Source organism: Neodiprion lecontei, chromosome 6 (assembly GCF_021901455.1).
Source record: "Neodiprion lecontei isolate iyNeoLeco1 chromosome 6, iyNeoLeco1.1, whole genome shotgun sequence".
Lineage (NCBI taxonomy): Eukaryota > Metazoa > Arthropoda > Insecta > Hymenoptera > Diprionidae > Neodiprion > Neodiprion lecontei.
The window spans coordinates 2,229,837-2,249,254 of record NC_060265.1 but is presented as its reverse complement, the minus strand read 5'-3'; the positions used below and the strand labels follow the sequence as shown (position 1 = coordinate 2,249,254).

The 19,418-nt window shown below is 43.8% G+C and overlaps 6 protein-coding genes and 1 long non-coding RNA gene across 8 annotated transcripts; 3 read left to right on the top strand and 4 right to left on the bottom strand.

Moving 5' to 3' along the window:
• Positions 1 to 3,186: 3,186 nt before the first annotated feature.
• On the top strand, positions 3,187 to 6,286 carry LOC107219559 (protein inscuteable homolog). Its single transcript, XM_046743572.1, has 4 exons — positions 3,187 to 3,384; positions 3,688 to 4,155; positions 4,246 to 4,456; positions 4,548 to 6,286. Exons 1-4 carry the CDS (start codon positions 3,377 to 3,379, stop codon positions 5,538 to 5,540), a joined length of 1,680 nt encoding a protein of 559 aa, XP_046599528.1. The 5' UTR covers positions 3,187 to 3,376; the 3' UTR covers positions 5,541 to 6,286.
• Positions 5,988 to 8,126, bottom strand: LOC107219564 (MIT domain-containing protein 1). The gene is made up of 5 exons (XM_015657822.2): positions 8,006 to 8,126; positions 7,528 to 7,656; positions 7,205 to 7,443; positions 6,739 to 6,938; positions 5,988 to 6,633 (listed from the first exon to the last, which is right to left on the bottom strand). The coding sequence occupies exons 2-5, from the start codon at positions 7,646 to 7,648 to the stop codon at positions 6,468 to 6,470; spliced, it is 726 nt and encodes a 241-aa protein (XP_015513308.2). The 5' UTR covers positions 7,649 to 7,656; positions 8,006 to 8,126; the 3' UTR covers positions 5,988 to 6,467.
• Positions 8,127 to 8,356: 230 nt separating this feature from the next.
• LOC107219563 (STAGA complex 65 subunit gamma) lies at positions 8,357 to 10,203 on the top strand. Of its 2 annotated transcripts, none has more exons than XM_015657820.2 (8): positions 8,357 to 8,547; positions 8,633 to 8,696; positions 8,764 to 8,888; positions 8,967 to 9,079; positions 9,166 to 9,275; positions 9,353 to 9,516; positions 9,708 to 9,872; positions 9,938 to 10,203. In XM_015657820.2, exons 1-8 carry the CDS (start codon positions 8,363 to 8,365, stop codon positions 10,035 to 10,037), a joined length of 1,026 nt encoding a protein of 341 aa, XP_015513306.2. In that variant the 5' UTR covers positions 8,357 to 8,362; the 3' UTR covers positions 10,038 to 10,203. The 2 variants fall into 2 exon arrangements, with proteins under 2 accessions (XP_015513306.2, XP_046599530.1); XM_046743574.1 differs by having other exon boundaries at positions 8,755 to 8,888.
• Positions 8,596 to 10,684, bottom strand: LOC124295097. Its single transcript, XR_006904997.1, has 2 exons — positions 10,200 to 10,684; positions 8,596 to 10,008 (listed from the first exon to the last, which is right to left on the bottom strand). It is a non-coding gene; the product is annotated as an uncharacterized LOC124295097 (long non-coding RNA).
• Positions 10,685 to 10,815: 131 nt separating this feature from the next.
• Positions 10,816 to 13,594, top strand: LOC107219561 (ADP-ribosylation factor GTPase-activating protein 2). The gene is made up of 7 exons (XM_015657818.2): positions 10,816 to 11,020; positions 11,419 to 11,610; positions 11,680 to 11,811; positions 11,900 to 12,238; positions 12,317 to 12,594; positions 12,676 to 13,057; positions 13,140 to 13,594. Exons 1-7 carry the CDS (start codon positions 10,946 to 10,948, stop codon positions 13,413 to 13,415), a joined length of 1,674 nt encoding a protein of 557 aa, XP_015513304.1. The 5' UTR covers positions 10,816 to 10,945; the 3' UTR covers positions 13,416 to 13,594.
• Positions 11,973 to 16,616, bottom strand: LOC107219546 (probable protein phosphatase 2C T23F11.1). Its single transcript, XM_015657798.2, has 4 exons — positions 15,650 to 16,616; positions 15,155 to 15,360; positions 14,529 to 14,754; positions 11,973 to 14,214 (listed from the first exon to the last, which is right to left on the bottom strand). The coding sequence occupies exons 1-4, from the start codon at positions 15,834 to 15,836 to the stop codon at positions 13,880 to 13,882; spliced, it is 954 nt and encodes a 317-aa protein (XP_015513284.1). The 5' UTR covers positions 15,837 to 16,616; the 3' UTR covers positions 11,973 to 13,879.
• A 106-nt stretch (positions 16,617 to 16,722) lies between these two features.
• On the bottom strand, positions 16,723 to 19,388 carry LOC107219556 (translation factor GUF1 homolog, mitochondrial). Its single transcript, XM_015657813.2, has 7 exons — positions 19,253 to 19,388; positions 18,250 to 19,065; positions 17,937 to 18,176; positions 17,597 to 17,862; positions 17,306 to 17,520; positions 17,018 to 17,230; positions 16,723 to 16,901 (listed from the first exon to the last, which is right to left on the bottom strand). Exons 1-7 carry the CDS (start codon positions 19,384 to 19,386, stop codon positions 16,776 to 16,778), a joined length of 2,010 nt encoding a protein of 669 aa, XP_015513299.2. The 5' UTR covers positions 19,387 to 19,388; the 3' UTR covers positions 16,723 to 16,775.
• Between the last annotated feature and the right edge of the window lie 30 nt (positions 19,389 to 19,418).

Genomic DNA, 19,418 nt, shown 5'->3' with positions numbered 1-19,418 from the left:
TATGCGTATGTGTATGTTTGTCGAGTACAGACTTTCGGTTTAAATCACGTTCCTATAGATGAATTCATTTTTTTATTTGAATTTATTTTTCCCTATTTTCAAATGTGTTTCTGAGATTTCATTGACACAAACGACCACAGATTGAATGTTTGAAAGATTATTCAGTTTTCGAGTTGGATTGCATTTGGATGGTCTGGCACATGCCGCTTGAAATTTCAATAATTTTTAATATCTGCAGAATTTTGAATGATCAGAAACTGTATACTTCCCATTTGGACTGTATGTAATACAGGTTTTGCGCTGGAAGGTAATTGAAAAATATTTTCTTCAAACGGTTCCGCAACTCTGTTCCAAGCACCCGAAGTTACAAAACCCGTTTTTAAGTCAGAGTAACAAGAGCCAGCGAAACCGAGTAAGGGTGCGAGTCAAGGCAAGGGTAGGCCGGGAAAAGTAGAAACGTCCAAATCTACTCGGCAGAAACCTGAACAAAGAGAATCCAAAGTATGCATAAGTGAAAAAAAGTCACAGGAATAACTGGACAGGCTGAAACGGTCCCAAAATGAAAACGTAGCGTAATTGAAAGTCGACTGATTACCTGATCCTTTGATCGAGAATTCGTTAATTTTATCGTTAGTTGTCGCAGCGTTTAATAGGCTTCACCACGTAGCCCGCATTTAGTACACGATCATGGCACGCGTGCAGCTTTAAAGTTGAAGTGTGCGGGCGCAGATGTATCGAGACGTCGGCATTGGCGGGTGACTCTTTAAATGCAAGGGGCGGGGGTCGTCCCTCCCCGAGGCACAGCGAGGCACACCGAGAGTGGCACCTGGCGCCGGGGGCTCATCGTCGTAGGCCCGAGTCCCCCTTCGTTTTCCCCGGTCTAGACGGGGCCCGGGGTCGCCGTGTAGGATCGCGTGTGGCTACGCCATAGCACGCCAGGTCGTGGGGCACGTGCGAGGACCCGGTCGACGCAGAAGACCCCTCTGGATGAGCCACCCTCCCCCACGGTCTTCCCCCGCGACGAGCCGTAACGGTGGGCCCCGCGAGCCAGGGGTGCTTTGGAGTTCAGTGGGGGAACGGACCCGGATCGCAGAAGTTCTATCGCCCGGGCCCCCGGGTCGGCTCAGTTACGCGCCGAACGTCGCTAAGTCAGCTAGGAGCGTGTGATCAACCGTGCGGTTTTGGAGTGTGTGACTAATTGCGAGAGCGCAAGGTAAAAGCGTAAAAATTGCCATGAGCTCTGCTGTTCACTAACATCGAACGCAACCAGCCCTGAAATGAGCCGCTTTAAGAGAAAACAGAGCCAGGTTTTCTGGAAGTACATGGAGTCCCAGGACCTCGGCCTGCCGAGCGAGACTGACCTCCTCAAGTCAAGGGAAGTCCTCGAGCTTCCGGCGCCGCTCGACGATGCGGAGGAAAAGCTTGCGGCCGGGGGAGTTGCGGAGGGCCCCGAAGACTGGAACGAGCCGCGGGACCGGGAGAGATCGGCGAGTCCGAAGAGCTTCGTCGGCCACCGGAGCCAGGACTCAGGATTCTCGGACTCCGAACGCTCGGAGGAGTCGGGGGTTGACGCGTACGCTTCCCGCGTCGAGAGGCTGCGCCGCGCACGGACCAGGAAGTTGCGACGACGGAGGATTTCCGAGGATCGGGAGAGTGAGGAACGCCTCTCTCCCGCGAGGGAAGAGAGAGACCAGCGCTGCGGCGCCGTTAGGAGACTCGACTCGCTCTGGGCACCCACCGAAATTCCTCCGCACCCCAGACACACGTCGACCCCTAAAACTGGTGAGCCTCGCGGCCGGAAGGTTTCCGCGTCCCTCCCGCGCGGCTCCAGAAGACGAGGCGTTGATAAGAGGCGGGAGACTTCAGCTGCTGTTTTCGATCGGTTAGTGGAGATGATTATTCCATAGTTGTTGTGAGGTTGATTCGCATTCAAATGTCAATCTGAAAAAAAAACAGGGCTAGAGCAGGTACGGTACCTTTTAGTGTTTGAAATTCAAAAAAATTCATACGGCAGTGCAATATTTTCAACTCTCGATGCAAAATTCCGAAACCTTCTGTTCATTCGTTCAATTTTCCCATAGCAAGTCGTGTTTCAAGCTGTTTTGACATAGATTAAAACCTGCATTTATCGCCGTAATTGGAAGTATGTATTCTGAAACAGGAAAACATTTAGCTGTCAGGTACGCACCAGATTATTCAGTGATAATTTGAATTACATAAAAGTATCAGTTGGCTGTTGTATCACTGACAGAATGTACAGACTACAGAGAAGCATTCTGGTGGTATAGCGTATGTACAATGGGAGAAAGACATTCTTGGCCTGTTAGCATCACGCTGTAACTATAAGTGCTATTTCACGACGAGTGCTTAAAATACACCATCGGCCAACGTGTCAATGTGTGCGTATACCATTTGCTGAATCGCAGTACAAACGTCGCACTTCCGCTTGTAGAACGTAATTCCTTATATACTTATACAGTTTGCCTTATGCACATGCTCAGGGGGGTATTATCTCTTGCTCGAGTTCCATTTCTGCATACAGATATCCGTAAGCATGATCCACCTCATGCAGCGTATTGGGTACATAACATGAGCGTAGAACTGCTTCAGTTTGAATGAAAAATATTTCAAAATAGAATAGATTGAAATTTTTACTGCACGAATTCTTTCGTGCACCAGCGTATCATGCGCTTCAAAGATTATTGTAGTTGATGGCCTCAGTTTTGGTGGCTCAGTATTAAGTATACGCCGTTGGTTCGGCTCGCTGTGATCAGCATTCGAATTGACTCACGGCAGCCACGCGCTCACGTCTGCGTCCCTACATACGTGACTCAATGCAGCCAGGTGTACGCACACTTATAGAAATAGGTACATGGGCGGGCCGTAATTGTGTACATACACACACGTGTCGAAAGAACCGCGTAGAATCATGCAGTAAAGGATTGGTATAATAGCGATAGGCGGAAGCTGAGTCGCGACAATCAAACAAGATTGAGTCAACCTGAGTGAGTCAGTCACCATCTACCTACCCGATAATGACTCTTTCGAGAGAATTTCGATGACGAAGAACTTGTGAGCTAATTGTGAGAATGCAGCGTCGCTACACCCCCCTTTGATACACGTGAGAGGAGGGGGGCGAAGCAGATAGTACGGCGCAACTACGGCGGTGAGTCGCGTTTTGAAGAAGCGATTATTTCGCGCTTGTAAATTGTGCCACTATTTGCGCGACTCTCTCTTTCTCTTCGAATTTCAACATATATCCGAGTATCGGAATCTAGATCGGGTTTTTAATATTAATTCTTACAAAAAACGATTGAAATTGTTTCGAAATTATAAATTTTCCGTGATCGCTACACCGTTGAAAGTATTTTTAAACATGCAAATGTATGAATTACCGTTTCTGCCGGAATAATTTTGCACCCCAAATTCCAGAGACATGACTGGTACCAAATTCGACGAAACATCGGGCACTAATGACGCGGATGTGAAGGGAAATTTTTAAAAACTCCGTTACTTTCGATTTCGATGACGTGGCTGAATCGAATTTGGCAAAATCCAACCAAGATCGACTTGAATTTGAATAGCCTTTCTCCCGCTGCCGGAAAGTTAAAATTTCGAAGATGACAAAGTCGCGACTGCACTCACATCTTTGCATTCAAGTAACCGTCTCCCGGTTTCTTGTTACAGGGGACACGCGGACGATGACGACGAAGCGGCCGAGGAGGGTGATCGAGTGCCTCGAATGATCGGAGTGTCTATGGCGGACGGAGAGTGCTTGGGAGATTTTTTGTACGCCAATGAGCCGCCGGAGGACGTTTTCCAAGCGTCGGAGTCCGCGACGGCGTCTTCGGGAGCGGTACGACGATCATCGGCGCATCGGACTGGTGAAAATTCTAACGGACAATTTGCGCCGGTCAAGTCATGGCTGAACCTTCTCGCCGTGGAGACCGAGGCCGAGTGCGGTGCTACTTTGCAGAGCAAAGCCTTGCCCAGAATCAGAACTCCCTGTAGCAGTCACAGTGGCAGTACGACGAGTCTTCAACACTGCATGCAAGGCCGCGATTCCACCCTCCTCACCGCCTCCGCGACCGCCGCTGCGACGAAACTATTGGCTAAGGTTGAACAGTTCCATCAACGGTATCAATCCGCTCTGGAGTAAGTATTTTACCATCTATTTAACTGCAAAAAGAAATTGGAAACAATCGAAGACGTATGTGTAACTGTAACAATATTTTTCACCCGCAGAGAGCTGAACAGGCCTAGTAGCGAGAGATCAGAACGCGGTTTGATACAGTCGCTCGAAGAGGAGGCGTTCCTGCTGCTCTCGGAGCTCGGAGCACCACCGCCTCAAAGAGTGCGCAACTTGACCTGTTCGAAAGAAGTTCTTCGGCAGCTCAGAGAACTACAGAACGAATTGGACCACGTTGTAGACACTCGTCTAGATTTTTACGTCGAGGTAATTATATCGGTTTAATATTTACCTGACTCGTCGTCGCGGCACGTAGTATGCATGTACAAGCTCTTTAAAATCCAAATTTCTCCAACAGCGGATCGTCCGTGGGCTGGAGGAGGCGCCAAGGGAGGACGGGATCGCAGCGCGAGGCGCGCTGGCCGGGTTGACGGCGCTGGGTCTAGGTCCAGGAAATCGAAGAGGGGGGCGAAGCGTCGCGCGATGTTCGGGGGTGCGAACACTGCTGACGGCGTTAATTTCAGTGCGGGGGCAGTCTAGCGCATCGAGGGATTCGCGGGTCGCGTGCCTGCGCGCCCTCGGTAGCGTCTGTTGTTGCGCCGAGGCAATAGAGCAGCTGGCTGCGCACGGCGGCTCGGAGATTTTGGCGGACCTCCTGAGCTCTGAGGCGGCGCCGGAAGCCGAGAAAATGGAGGCCACGGCCCTCGTCGTGCAGATAACGGCGCCCTGGACTGACGCTTTGGGGCTTCCCCACCTCGAGCCCTTCGCCGAGGAACTGGTTCAGTCGCTGACCCTCCTCGCTGGGGATACCGCCTGCTCGCAGACGCTGCTCCTGGCCGCGGCGGCTTTGAACAATTTAGCGCGGTCCCCACGATGCGCGGGCCCAATGGTGGCCTGCAAGACAGTCGCCACTTTGCTCAGGAGCGTGCGGCGATCGGGGGGCGGAAGCATTTGCCTTATGGAGCAGGTCGCGGCTCTGATCGGCGAGTTGGCGAGATCCTCGCAGATTCATCCACACTTGGCGGAGGCCAGGGCATCTGTAGCCCTGGTCTGTTTCCTCAGAATGACACCTCCTGGCCTCGAAATTGCCTACAGAAAACTCGAGGCCACCGCCTCGGAGGCCCTTGCAAGGCTCTGCGTACATCGAGAGGTCGCCCAGCAGGTCGTCGACGTCGGTGCCATAAATTGCGTTATTCCTTACAATCAGGTGACCATCGCGGACTCGTCGACGGTCAGAAAAGCCCCGAACAATCGGTATACTCGTTCTCTCAGGATCGCTTATAAGAGAGCCGCCAAACAGATTGACGCCGCCAAAGCTTCCGATCGAGCTTGCACTTTGGATCGTCGTTGATTTTGATAAGAGGTGAGGGATCTGAGGACTGTCGAAATTGAATGATAAAACACCGAGCAATATTTTAGCACTGAGATAATGTAATGGAGGAAAAAGTGTTTAACGAGCGAATCCGGTGTCGTACTCATTTATATAAATATATCACAACGAATAATAATAGTAATTATAATTATATATGTATATTTGTATAATGATTATCGATACTTCATATTATAAAATGTTTATAGTTATCGTGAAAACTACCGTCTACATAATAGTCAAAGAGATGGCTGAAATTACGAGGCTCTGAATCGAAAATTACACACATGGTTGTGAGAAAATCCTTGATGTAATTTTATACCTGGGTATATTAGTTTCAGTATTTTCGCGTCGATACACTAAATACTAAATTATAAAGAAAATCTACACGAGAAGGTTTCAAAGTTTTATCAACTCATTTTTGCATACTTTATGGGTAAAAAACTGCGCTACGAATAATTGATTTACCGCGCATTATACGTGAATGTAAATTTGTAATAGAGTAGGCTTACGACTCATGTGCCATATTTTGCAACACACCCAGTATCAAGTGTAAGTAACGACTTATGGGCATTGGTACCTATACCTATAATACGTGCGTATTCATATAATTATATCGTGTAAATTTTCATCGATATTTTTACTTGTGAGTGTAGAGAGACTGATAGAGAGACTTCAGACATTCTGCGAGTGGTGTCGTTTGGGTGAATAAAAGTTTTTATCCTAAACTATTTATACTTACAAATAATATATGTATATTTAAATGTGTACAAAAATACTCGATCACATACCCTAATATTATCTGCCCATTAATCGGGAATCGTTCGCTCAGGGATAAGAAGAAGAGCTGCAGCAATTGATCCCAGCTCTCTTTAAATTATCCTTACCGAAAATAACTCTGTGGTAGCGTTACGTGTCATTTTTATTGACGATTTGGGAAACGTGAAAAATATCGACGCTTGTTTCCAAACACGGCCTCAAGTCCATGTCACATGCTCCAAGCGTCATTTTACCAGCAGAAGCTTTGAAGTAGTCCAAACCTCGTCCAATTTTTATCACCCAGCCATTGTTCAATCTTCTCGTCATTCGAATCCATATACACATGATTAAAAAGTGACTATCACAATATATTTGCGGGCGCAAATAAAGGGAATACATTAAACTAAGGTAAATGACTTACCGAACTTGCCGATCATGTAGCGTCGACGAGAACGTGAATTCAAATGATATTTGCCGCAATCCAAGGCTTAGCTTCAATTCTTGTAGCCACGCTGTTTGTTCTTTCCGACGATCTGGATCTTGCGTGGTTACCAGCGTCACATGTGCCAACAAATGACACTTTTGAATCCCAAGTTCGCAGAGCCGCAACAAGTTTTGACACTACAGCGATTGTTGCAATAATAATATATCTTGAGATACAGTTTTAAATCATCGCACGTTCAGAATTTATTCTTCAGAATGTAACGCGATTGAGAATCCAGTCTTTTAAAATAGATTATGCTAAAAATGTGTCGGAACAATTAACGTCATGCAGCATATTCAGAACAAAACGCGGGTGAATGTTAAATTAGCCGCGATTAATACACGATCGATGCATATTCAGAGAGTGTTGGAAATTCGTTTTGTCTCCGGAGAAACTGATTTACCTGATGAAAAGTCCTTATGTAGGGATCTTCGACGTGTATGTGAGTTACTGAGGCGTCCAAAAACCTCCCGAAAACGGTGGCGTATCCGTGGCCGGTGGAGCCGGCCTCAATTTTCGTCTGTTCCCTGTACTTTCCCGTGGATTTTTGCTCGTTGATAAGGTCCTTTATAGTTTCAGCTCTGTCCATATATTCAGCTGCTTTGCCTTTGAAATGTTTCTTCTTCGCCGCGTCTTTGGTCTCTGTGGGCATTGGAATATTATGTACTAATAGCCATCTAATATTTAATTCCGAAGTTTTCGTTTGTTATTATTTAATCATCATACCTTTTATCAAGTCCATGAGTATCTGGAGACCTTCTTGATACAAAACCAGTGCCATCGTGTATCTTTCTTTGGTATCCATTTCGACGGCTCTCAGCAAAATTGATACGGCCGCACTTTCCATAGTTAAGCCTAAGTTTTTTTTTTTTCAATTTCTACACTTACTCGGTATATTGTATGGTTTATTATACGCATATAATTTTGGCATGCGCCTAAAGAAGAGTGCGGGGGTCCTCGATTACCTTATCTCTTGATTGAACACGAAAAGCGCGGTACGTACAGTACGTTAATTCAAATTCCCTAGACAAGTGTTGATCAAAATTTAAAAAATGCGCCCAGTCAACGCTACCGATACAGACATAGTTTATGCAGCGTGTCATGACGTGATTTACAAATGTGGCGGCGACCAGTGGCGACACTTTACAATACCATCGCTACTGCGAACAGCGAAAACGTCATTCTTCTTAACAGTAATTCTAACCTCAAATATATTTCCTTTCACGATCGTTGCGTGCGCGGGTACGTAAACTTCTCAAAATTGTCATCAAGGCACGGTGCTATGCCTCGGTCATCGGGCCCGGATCTTGTTCACTGAATTTCACCTCCTAGCCTGCGTTAAAACCGATGCAAAATAACAATACATAGGCATAAAATAAATCGTATTAGAACTTCTGCATTGGGGCGACCATCGAATAGCGTAAAAAGTGACGATCTCAAAATTAATCAGGTTCGCAGAACTGACCCTAGGTGCCAATAGCTGCTGAGCACCCGCGGGCATTTTTAAATTTAAATTATTTTACTGCTGCACTCTTCGCGCGCCAAAGCATAAAGATTAATAATGAAGTCGAGCAAGTGTAGTACGACTACTGCTGGGGCACATTGGGGGGAGTTACCGACCAAGGAAACTCACAAACAGGAAATAATTACTCCAGATGTTATCGAAAATATTTGGAGGCAAGTAATGGATGACACAAAGTCGTCTGAATTCGATTTTCAAACAGACAACCAAGTGGAATACTTTCAGTAAGTATGCGTTGCTAGTGCTGGGATAATGATCAGTTAGAACAAAAGTATCATATGTAATTGATTCTTCTTTACATTTTTTCAGATTACCTAACATTAATCCGCATGTATTAAACACCATCAACCTTCACCAGCGGTTGCGAGATCTTGTAAGGATCATTATTGGTACAAAATGCAATTAAATCGTATTTATGTATTAACATTCAGCTTTCGCAGGAGAATGGAGGTTCTCCCGGCCCTGCGACGGAAATCGATGGACTGCCACTGCTGGAAGTTCGAGAACAGATGAATCCATTTCATTTTTCATTTCCGCATGCGGAGACGGAGACAGACTCAAAAGAGTAAGCACTCCGTGTAATTACATAGAAAATGAACCGCGGAAACAGAAATGTATTTAAAAAATGAAACATTCGTTATAGTGCAAAAATACCTGACGAACCTCCAGCTCACCCAACATACCTAACACCAGAAACAGCACACGGCTTGCTGAGGCATTCTGTTATCGTGTTGTTGGCTCATACTGGTTTCGAAAGTTCGTAAATTTATATTTTCTGCTGGCTGTGCATGATCTTAATTTAAATTGATGAGCTAACTACCAAAATTGTTAATCTATTTTAGATTCTTCCGATATTGCCATCGAAGCAGTAACAGATATCGCGGATCAATTCCTCAAACGTATGACAAGGCTACTCAAACTCGCAGCGGAGCAGGATAAATGCGGGTTCCCTGTGCGTGAGCGGAATCTTGATTTATTTATTAAATTATTTCTATTTTTGATGCAATTTCACTAATTTCCACATCTCAGGATGCTGTTGAACGTGTCCTGTATGAAACAGGCATCGGTGGAGCTCAATCTCTGCATGATTATTATCAGGAAAATGTACTGAGGTTTGAAATGAATATGAAACAGACCGTGGAACGAGCGGAAGTAGAGCGAAGGGAAATGGAACTCGACGCTGGGAGTAGCAGGTCAAAATACAATCATCTTTATCTGAAATTTCGCGAATGCTAACTTGATCTGATCTGTCTACTTGGTTTATCTGCTAAGTCTTCCTACAATAGATACGTTTTTAGTCAACTACGATGACTGTCTCATCAGTAAAATTTAAAGATCAAATTAAAATCACAGTGAATCTAATGGGAATTGCTATATACCGCAGGATGGAACAAAACGACGGCTTTGGTGGTGTAAGTTTTGACGAACTTGACGCATTCGGGAAAGTATGCAGAGAAGTGCCGACTTTGCAGCTGCTGGATCCTGACTTAGGTTTTCCCCCCAGTCTTGACGCTGGATTTCAAATGCTTCATAGCCTCGAGCAAGAAGGGTGAGCTTTATGAATCCAATGTTTCACTTTGCACTAATTTATCCCATTGTGCATAAATTGAACAGCTTGGAGGTCGAGGAAGAAGAGGTGAATGTTAGCGACTCTCCAAATTCGTCTCGTCAACGGCAGTCTGAAACTTTGAGCGATAAAAGGAAGAAAGTGTGACTAACTGTCCTTCTACAACATAAATCTAAAGTTACTTTGAACATCAAGAATGAAGAAAAATCATACGCGAATACTACAGTCTTGTTTGCTACTGTATAAATTTAATACCATCAGTTAATGTCCTCTCTTTGTAAAGAATGAATATAAGTTCTCATTTTTTACCATATCGTAATCATTTGCCTTAAGCTAAGACTCCATGTATGCGTTGAGCTCCGGCAAATGCTGCGGTGACCGATCAGGAGCCCGGCGCAAGTCCGGCAGCGGCAACCTCCGGCATGCCGCACCGCACTGCGTTGGGATCAAAATATTTTAATTTTTCCGCAGTACCGCACGTCATTCGGCTAAAGTCGAGAATCTTCGGGACCATTCGGAATCTGGCAAGGCTCAAATATGGCTCAAATAATAGTCGACGTGACGTAGGTTATGTCGTACAAAACTGTCTATGAAAACAAACCATCAATAACATCAACAAAACATGCCACTATGGAATATAATTGTGATGACGTGAATGAACTTGTAATTCATTACGTGAGAAACCGCCCGGAATTATGGGATAGAGTATTCCTTTCTTTTAGGTTATGTAGCTATCGTTCGTATACATTTTTAAGACGCATCTTCGATTTCAGTACGTGGCGTGGCGCTAAAGTCTGCCGCGTGCATGGAGTCGCCTTCCGCATGCGTTTGCCGGAGGTCAACGCATACATGGAGTGTTGGCTTTACTTGCCCAAACGGGTTGATGTCTTCGTTTAGTTAGACAATCGTCGTGTGCACAGTGTCTAGATAGTTACACATCGCAGACAGCTTGTATCACTCCTTTCTATGTGTGGTGTACACGACCCGTGGCTTAATTGCAGGTTTCCAACGTCCCGGCATGCCAAGCGCGTGATTAAATTGACAACACGTCAAAGATGGCAGATCCTGCACCCAGCAAGACTGATATTGAGCAGGTTTTTAAAAGGTTACGTGCGATTCCAGCAAATAAGGTACGCATTTTCGTGGCAAATTAGATTAATTATAAAAATCAAAATTTCATTCAACGTTAATTCGATAATCGCAACTGGTAATTTACAGTGCAATTCTCATAACTGCTCCAGTGCTGACCCTGACTTTTGGTCTGAGAAATTCGATCAATCTACACATTTTAATAACTATAGCATTTCGCAATCGTTTTATTAGTGTAGACCTTATTCTCCCCACACATATTAAACGTGATTAACCTTATGTTTGTAATTGACAGTGTCAGGCATTAAATCAATCCATGTGTTAACCTTCCTCTGACATTTCCTGACCGTTTGCAGCTCCCTAGTTGCTATTTTTTTAACTTTATCTTTAAAATTTCATTCTTGCACGATAAATTTATTCCGTTTTATTCTACTACCAGACATGTTTCGATTGCAACGCCAAAAACCCGGCTTGGTCCAGTGTCACATACGGCGTCTTCCTGTGTATAGACTGTTCAGCGGTACATAGAGGGCTAGGTGTTCACTTGACCTTTGTCCGTTCAACTCAACTTGACACAAATTGGACATGGCTACAACTACGGAATATGCAGCTTGGAGGAAATGCTAATGCTGTCAGTCTATAGATAATTATAATTTTCAACAACCATAATAGTTCTAATCAATGTTGTTATATCTTTTAGAGAAAATTTTTTTCCCAACACAACTGCACGACTACTGATGCTCAGCAAAAATACAAATCACGAGCTGCCAGTTTGTACAGAGATAAATTGTCCCAAGCTTCTGTGCAGGCAATGAAACGACATGGAACAAAGGTGTGTTTTCAAGACAATTTGAAATGAATTCTTAGAAATGATCAGTTTACTATGGAATAGCCACGTCACATATTTATTGTTATTACAGTTGTTGCTGGATCCAGAACCTGAACACACGCAGCTGGATGCTACAACAGAATTGGACTTTTTTAAAGAGCACGAAGAGTCAGCAACATCTGATGACTTCTTTTCCACTGAATCAAATTTACGTTCAGATCCTGTTACCAAATCGACACTAGTCGCCAGTGTAACTGAGGATAATAATGACAACACAGTGTCTTCCATAACAGCTACGAACCCTGCCAATCTCAGTGGTATAGGGCCTAATGTATCCGGCGCACTTTTGAATCATGATTCAAACACTGCTCAACCATCTGATAGAAAGCCTACGATCGGCGTTAGAAAAATTCAACCGAAACGAAGTGGGGTAGGTAAATTATAGCAAGAAAATAAGAATGTCAACTATATTCGGAACCAAATAATCTTTTACGATATTGGTTCACAGCTCGGAGCAAAGAAAAGCGGAGGATTGGGAGCACAAAGAGTGAAAACGAACTTTGATGAGTTGGAACGAAGTGTCGCCGAGGCTAATCGCGAGTCTCGAGAGAAAGAAACACGCGAAAAGGATAAGGAGGAGCAAGACGCAATTGATACGCGTCTGGCATATCAATATGAACACGATCTGTCACTGCAAGCAAAAAAAGTTGAGGAACGAACGAAGAAGATGGACCCATCCAAGGCTGGAGAAGCTGAACGTCTCGGCATGGGATTTAATGCGCGCCGGTAATTAACGTGATTATATTTAAACAAGTATTATCACTCTCTATTTATTCGTATGTGTGTAATTGCTTTTCCTTATCACAGGGGTGCGAGTCATTCAGCATTTGGTGATATGCGTGTGATAACTCAGGAGGGTGCGCCAGTTGCCTCGAGGATGAGTTTGACCAGCGAACCGAGATCCAGAGATCAGGATCACGATCTATTCTTCGATCTTGAAGATCTCTCATACTCGCCCTCATCGTATGGAAAGCTTCCCAGTAGCTCGTCACACACCGACGATATCATTGTTGTTGCCGAAGCCGATATCCCTCGACGGCCGACCCAACAAACGATTAACAAGCCTCCTTCTCACAGTTCTGATCGTGAACCCGCTAATCGCGGGGGCGAAGCACAGAAAAAGTTTGGCAGCGCCAAAGCCATTAGTTCAGATCAATATTTCAGAAACAGCTCTTCTGATGGAGATGCAGTTAGTATTGCTTGTTGTGGGAAATGTCCGGCTTTTGTGTGATGATTCTTACATTTCTGAACGATCTTGTTTCGTTTTACAGTGGGAGCGCAAAAGCAATCTCCGCCGTTTCGAGGGATCGTCAAGCATTTCGTCAGCTGATTATTTCGGAGACGGACCCAGTCACGGTAACGGCCAGACTATTTCATCCGGGCCAGTGTCATCTGGTGCCGGAAGGTCCGGCCGGGCCGCAGGTGGTACTGTCGATTTAGAAGAAGTCAGAGAAAGCGTCCGTCAAGGAGTTAACAAAGTTGCAGGCAGGCTAAGCTCATTGGCCAATGCCGCAGTCTCCTCCATCCAGGACAGATACGGATATTAATGGATTGCCGCTCTCGTAATTCCCAATAAAATAAAATACTAAAATTATTATTACATATTTTCATTAGGCGTATCGGAGAAAGCTGAATGTTATTTGAACAAAAAAAAAAAAAACACCGTTGTGACTTTTCTCCGACCCTGTTGTACGGAAATGTAAATAAAAAGAAAATCTACTAATCATCAGCATCGTCTTTAACGTGTTTGTAATTCTTTGGAGGTAAGTAGACTGCATTAAATATAGTAAGAAGCGAGTACGTAAATTGCATTTTCTTTTTTTACGTATAAAAATATTTATAGGACTTATCGAGTTGTTGTACAATTGAATCGCCAAAAAAGTAGCGTTACCAATAATTATTAATAAGTAGTAATATTAATATGATTGATATAAAGTACGAACATTTTTTTCAATGATTAACAAATAAATTTCAAACAAAATAAAAGTAAAATAAATAAAATGAAGACTAGCTACGCAGTTAGGTTTGCAGGCTGTTTACACCGTGCAACTAAATGCGAGTATGGTTTTCCGTGTAAAAAACACACCAGCACTACCGTCATATTATCGCAGCCTGTGCCCATCTGAGCATCTGGTGCCAAGCAGTGGCTCATCAATTCTTCGCAAACTTCTTCAGGATCCACCATACTTCCCTCCTCGTCAGACCCATTTTGCGACCCTTGAGCTAGCCGGTTTCTTACAAAAGCTACTACTTCCTCGTTACTCATTACATCCCAGATGCCGTCACAGGCTACGATTACAAATTCCCAATCTGTCGTCACTTGATGCCGCTGTACCTCCGGGTAAGCTGTAAATAAATAATTTATCATTTTCGGCTCTGTAATTGGAAAATTGCCAAAAAAATGCTGGTAGACTTTTCTAACAACTTTCCTTAAAGCGATATAGTTCTATTCATACTGGGTAGTCATCATTGCTGAAATATGGCCAATGCTAGAGTAACTATCGTATTTCACCTCAGAATGCTACATGATCTACCGCATCCGTAAAAATTAATCACAAAAAACAAATACTATCATGACTGAGGTTCACAGAGATGTTAATGGTTTGTCTTATAGCATTCCATATGAAATACTCCATACACATAATGAATATTAATATAACCAGTGACAATCTGCTCCTGTGGACTTTTGCGGTCGTTTCGCTTGAATACAAAGTCGCCAAGAGCCCGTGACAAGGCCAGATTCCCATTCACCCTGTTCAGCTCAACCCATCCACCTGCAGCTTCAATTCTCTCACGTTCCGCCCTTAGGGAAGGCTTGTGATCCTTGCTGAGTGGCACAGCTTTTCCACCAACGCTTGCAACCGCCCGACTGTCACCTGCATTTGCCTAACATAAGATTCACATTGGGTTGAAAGTCAGATTCTTAGCATCACTTTGCCCCCGCATTGTTAACTCGACACAAGGTTACAGGAAATCAGGAGAAAAATATTCCAAATAAAGAACGACATAGCTACAGTAAATTCTTTGAGACATCATTCTACTGCGAGTAAAAAGTTGTACAGTGATTCATATTTTTAGTCTTAGCCCAGGTACAGCGTAAGTTATTATTATAACTTAGCTGATAAGAACTAATTATAGCATGTTTACAAGACCAACAAAAACTACTTGGAATCTCATACCCACCAGATTGCACGACGTAAAAATATGATATTCCCTTACCATTCCATAAGCTTTGAAATTTTTTAATGACCTTGTTCTTGTCATTTACGAACTAAGCAAGACTCACACTATAGAGAATGTTGTCCTTGATGAGGAGAGCAATTACAGTGGTCCCTGCCTGTTCATCCTTGAGTAGCGTGTCGTACTGCATTGTTCTATCCAATTGTAAGAATCCCTGCTGCATTGCCTCTACCACATTACCAGTCTGATATTCGGATCGTCTAGCTATGTACTCGTGCAGATGCTTGGCTGCATATTGTGCAACTTTAGCACCTAAAAATCACATTCAACAATTAATTATAATTAATTATAGTAAGGAAAACCCTCTAACGAAAGGGAGTTTTCAACAACATCTTATAATTCCGAAGACGAATCGAAATATGCACGCGGATAACTAAAAAGTAAAAAGAATCAGGAGCCGAACTGTGATTCACAGCAAATGTAAATTCTTGCAGAAAATAATGTAGCAGGTTGTTCACGGTGGACGGTAAAGTTAATTATCAACGGTAACGATGAGCAGAGCTTAAATTGTACTTTGCTAAACACAGTTTGTTGTAGTTACCTCCGTGGCCATCGTAGACTGCAAAAAAGGCAGTTCCAGGATCGCTGGGCAGGGAGAGAATATGTACATGGCAGTCCTCCATGTTGACTCGCCATCCTTGCATGCAGGAGCTCCCGACCCTGTAGTTGGCGTCCCTGCAGCAGGCAGACTCCTTGGCAGTCACAGGTTCGCTCAATGTTTGTCCCATCTTTGAACGTCGAAGGTAGTTTGCGTTACTGACAGCTATGATTGTGTTGTCGTCGGGTAAGCGTGGTCAGGAGCAAATTCCATTGATGAAGGTTATCCAAGAGCAGGAACGACCGCCTCTCGGCTCTCGGCCCTGTGAAGTGCCGTCGACGTTCCGCCGCGTCGAGGTAAAATCAGGTGGCGAGCCCAACGCCTAGTCTCTAACCTTCGAAGCGTTTGCGATCGGCCGAGTTACGTATCGTCAATTTACGTATGTAACACGTCAGTGTATATTGTTCGTACTATTCTACCGTGACAGCGCGGTACGACTTCGATTCCTCCTCCGTATCTCGGCGAAAAACGCGTACGCAGCTCTTATCTTTTGTACTATTCGATATCGCAGCCGTCATCTCGATTTCTCTCGCTCTGAATTCACGCAGAGCAGGGCGATTGATTCCGGAAACACAACAATACAACTAGGTTTTTTTTCCCTCCGACACTTTAATTTTTTAACACATCAATGTTTTTTTTCACCCCCATTTCCCGCCTCATTGGACGGATGATCAATATTCGGCTGGACTCGCCGAAGCGCGGAGCCACATGTCGGGCCTAAATTCGTGAGGAAACACGAGTGTCGGTATTTGAGATTGAATGAAAATATTCAGATTCAGATACGTTCACCATAACACCGCCTAGACAGATTTTCGTTTTCATCCTCGTGTAATTATCAATTACACGATTACGTTTTTTTTTTTTCACGTCAACCAGGAAAATCGAATTTACGTATCCGTTTATCTAAGTTAACTTAGAAACCGCGCTTCCTGTCCTTGAGATGATAAGAAATTGTAATTATACTTGCTTCAGTTTCCTTCTTTATACGTAACGTAAATAAATTGTGGTCTGAGAGCGAAATTTAAATTATTTAATCCGTACAGTTGAACTATTAATTTATTTGAAAACCCTATCTTTTAAGAAATTCTATAAACGTTTCTCGGGGTAGTGATATATTTCCAATCATACGCATTCGCCGTTTTCCTTCTGCCTGTTGGGCAAGCAGCTTTTTCCTCCTCGTTATGTCACCGCCGTACTGAAACCGGATATATTCAGTATTTCTAGGAGTATTCCCTGATTTCCGTCGCTGTTATGCGGATTTTCTTATACGTTTTATTATAACTAGATCAGAGTTCGTATATAATATCTTACCAACTTTGCTGTCACATCCTTCCTATAGGGTTTTATATTTTCTCTGGCGAGTATTTTAGATCCGACCGCCGCCTGGATGGCGATTAAATATTGTTGTCTTGGAATGATATCTTGCAACTTCGTGACCATTTTCTTCGCGATGGCGGTAGCCTTTAAATAGTGCGCTATAGTGCTCAGCTCTTCTACGAGCACACCATTCAGTAAGATATCCAGCTACGGGTGAAGCAAAGAACTCTTTAATTTCGAATGTAGATAAAGATCATAATAGCTCAACGCTTGCAGTTTCACCTTGACTAGACTTGCTGGTTCGTATCTCAAATTCTCATAATCGAAACTGGCATATCCCGAACTGATTGATTTCAACGAATCGTGAAAGTCCATGACAATTTCATTTAGCGGCAAATCGAATTGCAGCAACACTCGCCGACCGTCGATATTTGATCCAGATTTATGGATACCTCTTTTCTCCATGCACAGCGACATTACAGGGCTCAAGTATTCGTCTGAAAAATGTATATTTAGTATTTATTAAGGCGCTGAAGGCCCCTTCAACAATTTTGTCGCTTGAGCCACTCTCACCTGGTGTTATAATGGTCCCTAAGACAATAGGCTCGTAATACTCGGACACTACACTCTGAGGAGGGAATTTACTTGGATTGTTAAAGACTACCTCATCGCTTTTGTATTTAGTAATATTCTTTGCCCCAATGACTTTTGCCTTGTAAGTGACATTGGGCGCGGTCACTAAAGGCAGGGTGCCGTATTCTTGTTCCAGGCGCTGGATGAAAACCTCCATGTGCAACAAGCCTAGAAAACCTAATCTCCACCCCAACCCTAATGCTGGACTGGATGGACAGATGCATTAGTCATCATTAACAGATGTTGGAAAATTGTTATGCATTCAGCCAATACTGCTTACCTAGAATCAACCTCAGTGGTTACTGCGTAATCGTTCAGTACTAGTTTGTCAATAGCGCTACGCAATGGAACATGTTGCGATTGATCCATTGGGTAAACTCCTGCAAAGACCATGGGTCTTGCTGGTTCAAATTTTTTGAGAGCTTCGACAGGAAACTCTTTCAAATGTAGAGTATCACCGACGTATGCTTCTTTCGTTGATTTCATATTACAGGCAATGCATCCAATTTGACCAGCGAACCTTGAAAATTATATGATAATCAAGACATAGTGTTGGCATTATGAATTGTTGGCAAAAACTTGTTTTTACTCACAATGTTTTAATGTTTTTTTCAAATGGTGTTAGGAGAAACAGATTCTTGACTTCATATGAGTTTCCAGTATGTATGGATGAAATTTGATCTCCGACTGAAACAGATCCTTCGTTAATATACACCAAAGAAATCGCTCCTTTCCACTTATCGAACCAGCTGTCGAATATTAGGGCTTTGAGCGGTCCGCTTCTGTTGACAGACGGAGGTGGCACCCTCTCGACAATAGCTTCAAGCAGTTCGTCGACACCAGTGCCGAGCTTGGCCGATATCTTCAGAACATCTTTTGCCTCGATATCGAAAAGAGTATTAAGCTGACCGATGACTCGCTCTGGGTCTGCATTCTTTAAGTCAACTTTATTCAAAACTGGAATAATGGTGAGATCCTGAGCAAAAGCGAGGTAAAAGTTGGCCACAGTCTGTGCTTGGACCCCGTGATTTGCATCAACAAGGAGTATCACACCCTGGCAGGCGGCCAGGGACCTCGCGACTTCGTTTGAAAAATCAACATGCCCAGGAGTGTCGATTAGATTCAGCAGATGGTTTGTTCCCTTGTGCTTGTACTTTAACGACGCGCTTTGCGCCTTTACCGTTATACCCCTCTCCTTCTCAACTTGTAATTTGTCTAAAAACTGAGCCCCTGCGTTACGCTGAATCGCTCCTGTCTTTTCCAATAACCGATCTGCCAATGTACTTTTTCCATGATCCACGTGTGCTATTATACTAAAGTTACGGATTGCTTCTATCGGCGTTTCAAAGGACTCCAATTCGTCTGTGCCTGTAGAGTAGCAGGTTTCATGGAACGTTGCTGGAAGCTGTCTGAAACATGGAAAAACCAACAAGTGACCTATGAATAAGTATTAGCCATGATTCGACAACTGCCGTAGCAAAAGTGAGACGAAATTAAATTTGGTAAACATAAGCAAGTAAAATAGCGCTTGTAGCGGCGTTTTGACAATCAATGTGTTTTCACAAGGGTGCCGTAGTATTTTTGTTGCAAACAAACCTGATTCGTTTACAGAATACTTCGACATATCTGTGCAAACAGTTACTCCGGATATTCAAAACGCTACGAATGGTGTTTGTGATTATCATTTCGTCGACGAATATTAAAACTTCATCGGTAACATAACCTAACATAACATAACCTAAAAACACCGTAAGTCACTGTT

Coding starts and splice junctions, on each gene's coding strand:
- LOC107219559 (XM_046743572.1), top strand. Junction 4,156..4,245: donor CGGTATCAATCCGCTCTGGA/GTAAGTATTTTA, acceptor TTTCACCCGCAG/AGAGCTGAACAGGCCTAGTA. Junction 4,457..4,547: donor GTCTAGATTTTTACGTCGAG/GTAATTATATCG, acceptor TTTCTCCAACAG/CGGATCGTCCGTGGGCTGGA.
- LOC107219564 (XM_015657822.2), bottom strand. CDS start 7,648: ATGGAAAGTGCGGCCGTATCAATTTTGCTGAGAGCCGTCGAAATGGAT. Junction 7,444..7,527: donor ACTCATGGACTTGATAAAAG/GTATGATGATTA, acceptor CAATGCCCACAG/AGACCAAAGACGCGGCGAAG. Junction 6,939..7,204: donor ACATAAGGACTTTTCATCAG/GTAAATCAGTTT, acceptor CAATCGCTGTAG/TGTCAAAACTTGTTGCGGCT.
- LOC107219563 (XM_046743574.1), top strand. CDS start 8,363: ATGAAGTCGAGCAAGTGTAGTACGACTACTGCTGGGGCACATTGGGGG. Junction 9,080..9,165: donor GGCTCATACTGGTTTCGAAA/GTTCGTAAATTT, acceptor AATCTATTTTAG/ATTCTTCCGATATTGCCATC. Junction 9,276..9,352: donor AGGATAAATGCGGGTTCCCT/GTGCGTGAGCGG, acceptor TCCACATCTCAG/GATGCTGTTGAACGTGTCCT.
- LOC107219561 (XM_015657818.2), top strand. CDS start 10,946: ATGGCAGATCCTGCACCCAGCAAGACTGATATTGAGCAGGTTTTTAAA. Junction 12,239..12,316: donor TTCAACCGAAACGAAGTGGG/GTAGGTAAATTA, acceptor ATTGGTTCACAG/CTCGGAGCAAAGAAAAGCGG. Junction 13,058..13,139: donor GCTCTTCTGATGGAGATGCA/GTTAGTATTGCT, acceptor TTCGTTTTACAG/TGGGAGCGCAAAAGCAATCT.
- LOC107219546 (XM_015657798.2), bottom strand. CDS start 15,836: ATGGGACAAACATTGAGCGAACCTGTGACTGCCAAGGAGTCTGCCTGC. Junction 15,361..15,649: donor AGTCTACGATGGCCACGGAG/GTAACTACAACA, acceptor TGTGATTTTTAG/GTGCTAAAGTTGCACAATAT. Junction 14,755..15,154: donor AGGACAACATTCTCTATAGT/GTGAGTCTTGCT, acceptor ATCTTATGTTAG/GCAAATGCAGGTGACAGTCG.
- LOC107219556 (XM_015657813.2), bottom strand. CDS start 19,386: ATGTTAGGTTATGTTACCGATGAAGTTTTAATATTCGTCGACGAAATG. Junction 19,066..19,252: donor GTATTCTGTAAACGAATCAG/GTTTGTTTGCAA, acceptor TCCATGTTTCAG/ACAGCTTCCAGCAACGTTCC. Junction 17,231..17,305: donor AACCAGCAAGTCTAGTCAAG/GTGAAACTGCAA, acceptor CTTCACCCGTAG/CTGGATATCTTACTGAATGG.